Raw genomic sequence first — 12,981 nt, 5'->3', positions numbered from 1 at the left:
GACGGTGGAGCAATGTGTTTGGTTTTCCAGACAACAAAATTACCCCTGAATTTTCATCTGCTTCTAAGCTTATATCACATGCACAATAATTTAGCATCTTTTCTGGAGTAGAACGATAGGATCTTTACAGCAGGTATCATGTAAAAAATACTTGCACTCTTGGCATACATGGTGATTTCTTTAGCAGCTTTCTGCAAATAAACTATTTTCGTGTGTTCAGTCAGCCTTTTTAACATGTTTGAGTGCTATCATGTTTTGCTTGAATATCCTGATAAAATAGTTCTAAAATCTCTTATATGCCATAAAATTTGTCTTTGGTTGAAGGATGATCAGCCAGCCTACTATGTTCCCACTTAGAGCCAGTTATTCTCTAAATTATGTTTAGCTACATTTACTTTCCATACACACAACTAATAGAACATGTTTGCAATTTCTGACTTAATCATGGCCTTCATTGTGTTTGTTCCCTTGTCAATGACAGTTCTATAGCACTTGTTAAAAATGGGCTTTTTGTCCTAGTATTTTTCCAATCAGATACACTGTATTGTTTGCTGTGAGACCCAGCAAAGTACACAAGTAAATCAGAAACCGTTAAATTCATCAATTTACTCTACTGTCATACTTAAAAATATTTCTGTCCAAATGTCTGATGTACAAGATGCAGAAGTAACATATTTAATAATATCACTTACTGTTCTGTGCCCTGCAGATTATAATTCATGGAAAAGGTTTTTAGAAACATGTTTTCTAAAAAGAATTTTTGCTTGGGATTCACAGTTTTTGCAAATTTCATATACCCTCTGAGTTCAACTACTAAAAATGTAATCTAACAATTATTTCAACCAGAATTTTGTCTCAATTTTTAGTGTCATTAACACAAATCTAAAAGGAATTCTTTCCTAAAGAATTCTTGTAAAATCTTGTTTAGAAGTTTGGGCAGTCAGGGGCGCCTGGGTGGCTCAGTTGGTTAAGCAACTGCCTTCGGCTCAGGTCATGATCCTGGAGTCCCGGGATCGAGTCCCACATCGGGCTCCCTGCTCGGCAGGGAGTCTGCTTCTCCCTCTGACCCTCTTCCCTCTTGTGCTCTCTAACTCTCATTCTATCTCTCTCAAATAAATAAATAAAATCTTGAGAAAAAAAAAGAAGTTTGGGCAGTCACTCTAACCCTTTATTTTCTTCATATTCTCTATATACCTCATTATGTTTGGGCTAAATATGTTTATTGTGAATGTTGTATATTTTGAGTTTTTCATTCCCTTAAAATTTTGGTTTAGCAAACTTGACATTCTGCTATTAATTCACCCTCAGATGATGTGACAAATTTCCAAACAACTTTTTTCTTAAAAATTTCATGGCCTAAATGGAATGAAATATTGTTCCTGAAAGTTATTTCATTTAATTTTATGCATTTTCATTCCCTAAATAAATGTTTTGGAGACTAAAAAAGTATAACTCATTATATTTAAAAGATAGATTTATCTATCTATCTATCTATCTATCTATCTATCTATCTATTTATTTATTTATTTATTTTAGAGAGCGAGATTGGGGGAGGGGAAAAGGGAGAGGGAAAGAATCTTAAGCAGACTCTGTACTGAGCATGGAGCCCGATGACGGGGCTCCATCTCATGACCCTGAGATCATGACTTGAGCCAAAACTGAGAGTCAAATGCTTAATTGACCGAGCCACACAGTGCCCCTCATTCTTTACTCTAGAGTTTATTTCTTCAGGGAAGGGAGAGGATTCTGAGAGAACAAGATTTACACATGTAAAATAATATGAAAACAGTTTAATATAATGGAGCACAGAAAGCTAAGTTGAATTAGCTTGTTGGCTGGTGTACTTTCAGTTTTCATGGTGGTATTAAATCTTGAGATGGTGTTCAAAGTGTGGGCAAGATTTGGATACACAACAAGAGGGAGAGAGAGTATTCCAAGGAGTGAAAAATGTGAGTAAAGACTAGAGACAGGAATAACATGATGTCTGCCCTGAACAGTGAAATCCACTGTGGTTGGAACAGAGAAAATGTTGGGAAATAGAAAGTGCTGCTATGTGTTAACATTTGAATGTTTTATATTGAATATACACAAGTTAGTAATTTATGACATGTAAACACATTATGTGATGAAATTGAGTTTACCAGGTTATCTACTTATGCCTTTATATAGGAGACTTTACTCTCTTTAGGAGGCAGTCATTATTTATCTAAGAAACCAACTTCAAAGGGTACATGGACAAGATAACATTGTGGTGTATTCATCAAAACTTTCAAAAATGTGAAATATATATATATCTTAATGAAAACATGAAGATACTATACTGTACTTTTAATATGGCATTTTCTATTTATCTGTATTTTTTAAAGATTTATTTATTTTAGAGAGAGAGAGTGAGCATGAGTGGGAGGGCAAAATGGAGAAGGAGAGAGAATCTCAAGCAGACTCTGCCCCAAGGGTGGAGCCCAACATGGGGCTTGATCTCATGACCCTGAGATCATGACCTGAGCTGAAACCAAGAGATAGACACTTAAATGACTATGCCACCCAGGCACCCCAATTTATCTGTATTTTATAAATGACTTACCATATCACAGACGTGGTTATGAAAACTCATCTTTGCTTACTTTGCAATATTTGCAAATCTTCCATTTGCCTTAGCATGCATGATTTTTAGGGTCTGCATTCAGAGGACAAGTTGAAAAGGAAGTATTAGTGGTCAAATATGAAGTCTATTTATCATATATATGCTTATGAATAAATGCATTTATAGGACACCTTTGGTCCCACATGCAATATCAAAGGTAGTATGGAATGCAATATAAGTTATTAACCTCCAGTTAGTGTTTGGAGATGAAAGACAAGGTGATCGACATTTTTGAAAAGATTGGTACCAAGTTATATGAAGCCAATAGAATATGTCTTATTTAGGACACTATTCATAGTAATTTGTATTTAGGATTTCAAATGTTTTTGAAGTCTATGAATTTTCTACATTTGGCCCTTAGCTTCTCTTTCCCATGTCAGATTGACTAGATATTCAGTCCAAATAATAACTGGAGGGAATATAAGAAGAAATACATAAAAACATATTGAATTGAGAAGGTTAATTTAATCTAACTTTAATATATGTTAATAAATTACACTGCCTTCCACTGAGAAGAGGCAAGTCCAAATAAAATTAATTCTTTAATGTCAGTATAATTCAAATAATTAACATATTCTTTTCCAACAGGGAACAGAAGAGTAAGCCATGTGGTGATAATGGGCAATTTAGAGATTTTGATTCACTTGTTTTACTCTTTTATTTATGTATATATATATATATATATCAAGAATTTTTATATAAATTATTCAAGTTTTACATTCATTAGATCATTTAGATTAGTGAAATAAAATTGAAAATGTTATTGTAATGTTGGTTTTCCTTTAAATTCCTCTCATATTGAAAAATGTGTACCTCAGTTGTAAAGAAAATTTAGTGGGTTAACTCATGTGATAAATTTGTAATGAGTTACTTGTATTAATAGGTTATGTAACTTTTTCTCATTTGATATCAAAACATCTATCAACTTAAAAATACTTAATGTTGTTAATAATCGTACTTGATACTTTCTTCAGGTGATAATTCAAGATGATGGCCCTGAAAAGTTGGACCCCAAATATTTTGGAGAGTTACTTGCGGATTTAAGCCGTAAAAATACAGATCTATATTATTGCTTATTAGAACATTTGCAGAGAATTGGAGGAAGGTACTGTAAATATATAATATCATTTGCCTCGATGTTGTAGCTATCAAACATTTTGTGATACTTTGGTATTTTTTTAATGTACTTTATTTTTTAGAACAGTTTTAGGTTCACAGCAAAACTCTAGTACTTCTTTTTTTAGGGTTTTATTTTTAAGTAATCTCTACACCCAACAAGGGGCTCAAACTCACAACCCCCAAGATCAAGAGTCACATGTTCCACTGACTGAGCCAGCCAGGTGCCCCAAAACTTTAGTATTTTATTGGGGAAATAGGGTAACTATATGAGCATATTTGAGCAAATGTCTCATTTTAAGAGTTAATGTACTTCATGAAAATCATCAAAAGAGATCACACCAGTCCTTATAGGATCAGTAAAGAATTCTGTGAACCTTCTTTTGTAACATACTTTGATGGCAAATGCAACCTCTTGGACAGGGAGCTCAAAAAATGCACGGCATACTATGACTTGTTATAAGATATTATACTGATGATATAAGATATCATCCACTGTCAATACACTACTATTCATCTTCCATTGATTTATGCTCAATGTACAAAGGCCAGAGTTTAATATACATTTAGTGTTATATATTATAAAAAATATTATGTATCATTTAAATATATATTGCATTGCATATAATATATTAAATGTAAATTATATAAGTATTTGTAAATTAATACAAATCAAATATGTATATTTTATAATTATATACTAAATAATAATTATATGTATTAAATATATACACATAAACAATTTATCAACTACTCATGCATAGAGGAGAGCATATTATGTCCTGAAGTGAATTCCATAAGCTACATAAGCTACAAAATTTGCCTTTTACTACATAGTCACATCATATATATGGCCAACTATCAGACAAATTCTAGGAAAGCTCCACACATTCAGAAAAATATGTAGGATAAAGGAAAGTTGGTAGAATTTTTTTTCTAATTCACACTTCACTAGCTGGATTCTTCTACCTCTTAAAGATCTTTAATCCCTTATCCATCCTTTTCCCTCTCCATTTATTACAATCCTTTCTCCCCATTTTTAACTCCATCTTCTCTAACTTTTCTTGCTTTCATATTCATGACTGCACCATTCTCTTACTAACATCCTCAAGTGCCTTATCTTCTTATCTTATTGTTCCTCCCGTTTAGCAAAATCCCAATTCTTGAGTAGTCTAGCTCTCTGCTTTATTTGTTGTTTCTTTTTACCACTATCTACTCTGTCCAATACATAACACTCACTACCCCTAGAATTCAGAGGGCTCTGTGAGGGCTGTTTTATTTACTCTGGTTTCCTTGGTGTTTAGCATGGTGACTAGTTTAGTGTGGTGTTCAATAAATATTTATTGAATATATGAATGCCTTCTTTTTAAATTTTTTTAAAGTTTTTATTTAAATTCAAATTAGTTAAGACACAGTGTAATATCAGTTTCAGGTATACAATATAGTGATTTAACACTTCCATACATCACCCGGTGCTCATCATAAGTGCCCTCCTTAATCCCCATCACCTATTTAACACACCCCCCAACCTCCCTTCTGGTAACCATGTTTGCTCTCTATAGTTATCTTATAAAACTCAATACACACACAAAAAAAATCCAATTAAAAATGGGCAGAATACAAAGGATATATGTACCCCAAAATTTATAGCACCATTATCAACAATAGCCAAACTATGGAGAGATCCTAAATGCCCATTGACTGACGAATGGATAGAGAAAACATGGTATATATATATATATATATATATATATATATATATATATATATATACACAATGGGATATTATTCAGCCATCAAAAAGATTGAAAGTTTGTCATTTACAATGACATGGATGGAACTAGAGTGTATTATGCTAAGTGAAATAAGTTAGAGAAAGACAAATACCATATTATCTCACTCATAATTGGAATTTAATAAAGAAAACAGATGAACATATAGGAAGGGGGAAAAGAAAAAAAAGGAGAGAGAGAAACAAGCCATAAGTGACTCTTAACAATAGAGAACAAACTGAGCGTTGATGGAGGGAAGTGGGTAGGGGATGCGCTAGATGGGTGATGGGTATTAAAGAGGGCACTTGTGATGAGCACTGGGTGTTGTATGTAAGTGATGAATCACTAAATTTTGTTCCAGAAACCAATGTTGCACTACATGTTAACTAACAAAATACATATGAAAAGATGCTCAACATCACTGATCATCAGGGAAATGCAAATCAAAACTACACTGAATGCCTTCTTTACTGCTACATCCATGGAATTGAGCACTGTTAGAGAAAACAAAGGCATTTATTTGAATTGGAGTCATTATAAATGCATGATTTCCATCTTCAGTTAGGCCTTCTTCACTGTTTTATTCTAATAAACACCTTTTCTCATTACCCAAAAAACTATTTCACACAACCAGCCATTTGCATAAGGTCACTACCTTAAAATTTTCCCCCTCACTCTGAGTAGTCAATTATTTATTGAGTGTACACTCTGTGCCAGGGACACTGTGCTAAGTACTTTTCCTATATTGTCTAATTTGTACAGTAACCCTAGAAAGTTTTAAATGGAGACCCAAAGGGAGTAAGTTATTAACTTAAGGTCACAACAGCTACTAAATGCTTGAAATGGATTAAACATTTTTGAGTACTATTTTACCTATAAACTATGACTCAGCTTTTCTACAAAGCCTCTCTTAAATATTTAATTTGGTCAAGTGTTCATCTTCTGTACATTCATCATGCCTTATGAATATTTCTATCAAAGTATCACGTTGTAAAATCAAAAACATATAGAGACTTAGTCTTAAGTACCCTGATTCTAGATCCAGAGTTCATGTCCTGGGCTTATGTCTCAGCTTTTGTTACATACTTGATGTGTAATGTCAGGCAACTTGTTTACTTTCTCTGTACTTCAGATTCTTCATCTGTAAAATAGGTATTATAATAACAATACTTATCTCTTAGATTTGTTATAAGCCAAAAATGATTTAAGACATACACTTACAAGCAGTATCAGCATCATGTGAGAACTTGGAATTAGCACTACAGAATCAGAAACTAAGGGAGTAGGGGACAGCAACAAACCTCCAGAGGACTCTGATATATGCTTAAGTTTGAGAATCACTTACTTAAGGCCACAAAGGTCAAAAGATTTGAGATTAGAACCCATATTCTGAGAAGCTTTTCTCCTTAGGCAAATCACTTAACCTTTCAGTATTAGACATATATCTCCAAATTATTTAAGATAATGCAGAAAAATTGAAGAAATTATCAATTTTTTGAATCATCAAATTTGAAAGGTTCACAGTATTTAGAGACTGGTTTGACATTGGTCAAATTTTGTCTTAGAACAACTATGTTTATATGAAGTAAGACAGTATTTGTGGTTTGTATTGCCCCAAAATAGTTCAGAACACATGGATTTGACAAAGTTGCTACTCAACGAAGGGTTATAGAATGAGATTTGAATATATTCCAAATTTATTAGTTTCATACTAATTAGAAGTAGACAAAGTAACTGAACAAAGGAAGTTATGTTATTTCATAGTGATTATCCCAGTACAAGTGTAATACGTGATTTTGGAACAACACTTTCATTGAGGGGTTTTGATAAATTTACATGGATAACTTAAATATGTGATTAAGCAATACAAAGCCTTGAATTTAATTCTTAGAGTACCTAAAATAATACACACACAAAAGAAATAGAAAGGTAGTGTCTCCACATTAATAAACACTCCACAGTGGAGAGGGTCTTTTAAAATTTTGGTGATTAAGACTTTCTGTTAGGGGCGCCTGGGTGGCTCAGTTGGTTAAGCGACTGCCTTCGGCTCAGGTCATGATCCTGGAGTCCCGGGATCGAGTCCCGCATCGGGCTCCCTGCTCAGCAGGGAGTCTGCCTCTCCCTCTGACCTTCCCCCCTCTCATGTACTCTCTCTCTCTCATTCTCTCTCTCAAATAAATAAAATTAAAAAAAAAAGACTTTCTGTTAGAAGGTTGTCAGTTTCTTTCTCTTTATTCCTTCCCTCTTTTCCACCTTTCATTATTTTGTTTGTTTTTCCTTATTATATTCCCTCCTTCCTAGGAGGTGAGATGGCATATAGTAGTGTCACTGTTTTTAAAAAAAAATTAAAATTTTTATTTAAATTGCAGTTAGTTAACATACAGTGTAATATTAGTTTCAGGTGTAAAATATAATGATTCAACACTTCCATACAACACTGGTGCTCATCATAACAAATGGACTCCTTAATCCCTATCACCTACTTAACCCATCCTCCACCCACCTCCCCTCTGGTAACCATCAGTTTATTCTCTATAATTAAGAGTCTGTTTCTTGGTTTGCCTCTCTCTCTCTTTTTCCCCATGCTCTTTTGTTTTGTTTCTTAAGTTCCACATATGAGTGAAATATGGTATTTGTCTTTCTCTGACTGACTTATTTCCCTTAACATAATACTCTCTAGCTCCATCAATGTCATTGCAAATGGCAAGATTTCATTCTTTTTTTATGGCTGAGTAATATTCCATTTTATATATATATATATATATATATATGTATATATATATATATCCTCTTCTTTATCCATTCATCAGTTAATGGACACTTGGGCTGTTTCCATAGTTTGGCTATTGTAAATAATGCTTCTATAAACATCAGAGTGCTTGTATCCCTTTGAATTAATATTTTTGTATTCTTTGGGTAAATACCTAGTCATGCAATTGCTGGATCCTAGAGTAGTTCTATTTTTACTTTTTGAAGAACCTCCACACTGTTTTCCAGAGTGGCTGCACCAGTTTGCACTCCCATCAAGCATGCAAGAAGGTTCCCTTGTCTCCACGCCCTTATCAACAATTGTCATTTCTTGTCTTGTTGATTTTAGCCATTCTGACAGGAGTGAAGTAATATCTCATTGTAGTTTTGATTTGTATTTCCCTGACGACCAGTGATGGTGAGCATCTTTTCATGTGTCTGTTGGCTATCTCTGTCTTGGGAAAATGTCTAATCATGTCTTTTGCCCATTTTAATTTTTTTATATTTCTGTTTAAATTCTAGTTAGTTTGAACACCTGGGTGGCTCAGTCAGTTAAGTGTCTGCCTTCAGCTCAGGTCATGATCTCAGGGTCCTGGGATCAATCCCTGCTTTGGGCTCCCTCCTCACTGGGGAGACTGGGGAGTCTGCTTCTCCCTTTTCCCTTCCCCCCAGGTTGTGCTCTCTCTCTCTCATTCACTCTCTCTTTCAAATAAATAAATAAAATTTTAAAAATTAAATAAATTCTAGTTAACACAAAGTGCAATATTGTTTTCAGAAGTAGAATTCAGTGATTCATCACTTACATACAACGCCCAGAGCTCATCATAACAAGTGCCCTCCTTAATACCCTTCACCTATCTAGCCCATCCCCCACACTTCTCCCTCCATCAATCCTCAGCTTGTTCTCTGTCATTAAGAGTCTCTTATGGTTTGTTTCCCTCTCTTTATCCCCCCTCCCATATGTTCATCTCTTTTGTTTCTTAAATTCCACAGAGGAGTGAAATCATATGGTATTTTTCTTTCTCTATCTGACTTATTTCGCTGAGCATAGTATATTCTAGCTCCATCCACATCATTGCAAATGGCAAGTTTTCATTTTTTTGATGGCTGATTAATATTCCAATGTATATATACATTAATATAATAATATTAATATAATAATTACACATATAATTGTGTATATATAATAGTGTGTATATATATACACTACATCTTCTTTATCCATTCATCAGTCAGTGGACATTTGGACTCTCTCCATAGTTTGGCTATTGTTGATAATGCTTTCTGCCCATTTTTATATTGGATTATTCATTTTTTGGGTGTTGAGTTTCATAAATTATTTTCATGTTTTGGGTACTAAACCTTTATCAGATACGTCATTTGCTAATATCTTCTCCAATTCTGTAGGTTGCCTTTTATTTTGTTGATTGCTTCCTTTGCTTTGCAGAAGCTTTTTATTTTGAAGTCCAAATAGTTCAATTAAAAAGATAATTCAATTTTGCTTTTGTTTCTCTTACTTTGAGAGACATTTCTAGGAAGAAGTTGCTATGGCTGATGTCAAAGAGGTTACCTGTGTTCTCCTCTAGGATTTTTATGGTTCTAGGTTTCACATTTAGGTCTTTAATCCATTTTGAATTTCTTCTGGTAGTTAGTGTAAGTGGTCTAGTTTCATTCTTTTATATGATGCTGTTCATTTTTCCCAACACCATTTTTTTGAAGAGAGTGCTTCTTTCCCATTGGATATTCTTTCCTGCTATGTTGAAGATTAATTGACCATATAGTTGTGGGTTCATTTCTGGGTTTTCTATTCTGTTCTATTGACCTATTTTTCCATTTTTGTGCCAGTACCATACTGTTTTGATCACTACAGCTTTGTAAAATAACTTGAAGTCCAGAATTGTGATTACTCCAGCTTTGCTTTTCTTTTTCAAGATTCCTTTGGCTATTCAGGATCTTTTCTGGTTCCATACAAATTTTGGGATTGTTTTTTCCAGCTCTGTGAAAAATGTTGATGGTATTTTGATAGGGATTGCATTGAATGTGTAGATTGCTTTGGGTAGCATAGGCATTTCAACAATATTTTTTCTTCCAACCCATGAGAATGGAAAGTCTTTCCATTTCTTTGTGTCCTCTGCAATTTCTTTCATCAGTGTTTTACAGTTTTCAGAGTCTAGGTCTTTCACCTCTTTGGTTAGGTATCTTACTGTTTTTGGCACAATTGTAAATGGGATTGATTCTTTGATTTCTTTTTTGGCTGCTTCATTACTGGTGTATAGAAATGCAGCAGATTTCTGTATAGTGATATTGTGTCCTACAAAATTACTGAATTCCTGTATCAGCTCTAGGAAATTTTGGTGGGGTCTTTTAGGTTTTCTATATATTGTATCTTGTCATCTGCAAATAGAGTTTGACTTCTTCCTTGCTAATTTGGATGCCTTTTATTTCTTTTTCTTGTCTGATTGCTGTGGCTAGGACATCCAGTACTATGTTAAATAACAGCAGGGAGGGTGAACATCTCTGTCTTGTTCCTGACCTTAGGGAAAATGCTCTGGTTTTTCCCCATTGAGGATATTAGCTGTGGGTTTTTATATATGACCTTTATTATGTTGGGGTCATGTTCCCCCTAAACTTTGCTGAGGGTTTTTATCATGAATGGATGTTATACTTTGTCAGATGCTTTCTTTGTATGTATTGAAATGATCATGTTACTCTTATCCTTTCTTTCATTAATGTGGTGTATCATTTTGATTGATTTGTGAATATTGAACCACACTGGCAACCTAGGAATAAATCCCACTTGATTGTGCTGAATGTTTTAGTGCATTGTTGGATTCGGTTTGCTAGTATTTTATTGAGAATTTTTGTATCCATGTTCATCCGGGATATTGGTCTGTATTTCTCTTTTTTGTGTGTGTGTGGAGTCTTTATCTGCTTTTGGTATCAGGGTAATGCTGGCCTCATAGAATGAATTTGCAAGTTTTCTTTCCTTTTCTATTTCATGCAATATTTTGAGAAGAATAGGTATTAGCTTTACTTTAAATGTTTGGTAGAATTTTCCTGTGAAGCCATCTGGCCCCGGACTTTTGTTTGTTGGGAGTTTTTTGTTTTCTGATTCAACTTCTTTGCTGGTTATTGCTGTTCAAATTTTTTATTCCTTCCTGTTTCAGTTTTGGTAATTTATATCTTTCTAGGAATTTATCCATTTCTCCCAGGTTGTCCAACTTCTTGGCATATAGCTTTTCATAATATTCTCTTTTAATTGTTTGTATTACTGTGGTGTCAGCTATTATTCTTCCTATCTTACTTATAATTTCATTTATTAGGGTGCTTATCTTTTTGATAATTCTGACTAGAGGCTTATCAATTTTATTAATTTTTTTCAAAGAACTATTTCCTGGTTTCATTGATTTTTCTACCTTTTTTGTTTCTATATCATTTATTTCTGCTCTAATCTTTATTACTTCCTTTCCTTTTGTAGCTCTTTTAGGTGTAAGTTTAGGTTCTTTATTTGAGATTTTCCTTGCTTCTTGAGATAGGCCTGTATTGCTATATATTTCCCTTTTGGATCACTCTTGCTGCATGCCAAAGGTTTTGGACAATTTTGTTTTCATTTTCATTTCTTCCCATGGATTTTTTCTTTGATTTCCTGTTTGTCTGATTCATTGTTTAGTAACATTTTGCTTAAGCTCCATGTATTTGTGGTCTTTCCAAGTTTTCTCTTGTGGTTGATGTCTTTTTCATAGTGTTGTGGTCAGAAAAGGTGCATGGTATGATTTCAAATTTATGTATTTGTTGAGGCCAGTTTTGTGACCTAATATGTGATCTCTTCTGGAGAATGTCCTATGTGCACTTGAAAAGAATGTGTATTCTCATGTTTTAGGATGGAATGTTCTGAATATATCTGTTAAGTCCATCTGGTCCAGTGTATCATTCAAAGCCATTGTTTCCTTGTTGATTTTTTGTTTGGATTATCTGTCCATTCATGTAAGTGGGGTGTTAAAGTCCCCTACTATTATTGTATTATTATCCATTAGTTCCTTTATGTTAGTTATTATCTGTTTTATGTATTGGGTGCTTCCATTTTGGGTGCATAAATATTTACAATTATTATACCTTCTTGTCGGATTTTTCCCTTTATGATTATATAGCCCCTCTTTGTCTCTTGTTACAGTCCTTGTTTTAAGGTCTAGATTGTGCGATATAAGTATTGTTCCTCAGGCTTCCTTTAGACATCCATTTGTATGATAAATGTTTCTCCATCCCTTCACTTTCAATCTACAGGTGTCTTTAGGTCTAAAATAGGTCTTTTGTGGGCAGCATATAGATGGGTCTTGTTTTTTAATCCATTCTGACACTTATGTCTTTTGATTGGAGCATTTAGTCCATTTGCATTCAAAATAATTATTGGTTTATATGCATTTATTACTTTTTTGTCATTATTTCTGGAGATTTTTTTCTCATCCTTTCTTGTCTTTGTCACTGTTGGTCTCTCCTTTGCACTTAGAGCCCCCTTGAATATTTCTTGCAGAGCTGGTTTAGTGGTCATGAACTCCTTTAGTTTTTGTTTGTCTGGGAAGATATCTTTCTTATTCTGCATGTTAGCCTTGCTGGATAGAATATTCTTGACTGCAGATTTTTCCCCTTCAGCACTTTGAATATATCATGCTACTCTCTTCTGGCTTGCCAAGTTTCTGTTGAGAA

The 12,981-nt window shown here is 33.9% G+C and overlaps 1 protein-coding gene across 4 annotated transcripts in view; it reads left to right on the top strand.

The window, feature by feature from the left end:
- The window catches only part of POF1B (POF1B actin binding protein), a 104,892-nt gene that overhangs the window by 51,886 nt on the left and 40,025 nt on the right, over positions 1 to 12,981 (top strand). For all 4 annotated transcript variants that reach the window (XM_073880881.1, XM_073880880.1, XM_025848654.2 and 1 more), the window contains one exon: positions 3,619 to 3,749. In XM_073880881.1, coding sequence (XP_073736982.1) covers positions 3,619 to 3,749 — 131 coding nt within the window. The remainder of the gene's footprint in view (positions 1 to 3,618; positions 3,750 to 12,981) is intronic.

Source organism: Callorhinus ursinus, unplaced genomic scaffold (assembly GCF_003265705.2).
Source record: "Callorhinus ursinus isolate GAN/ISIS: 27379988/994484 unplaced genomic scaffold, GSC_fseal_2.0 scaffold40, whole genome shotgun sequence".
Taxonomy (NCBI): Eukaryota; Metazoa; Chordata; class Mammalia; order Carnivora; family Otariidae; genus Callorhinus; species Callorhinus ursinus.
This window is presented reverse-complemented; position numbering and strand designations above follow the sequence as displayed.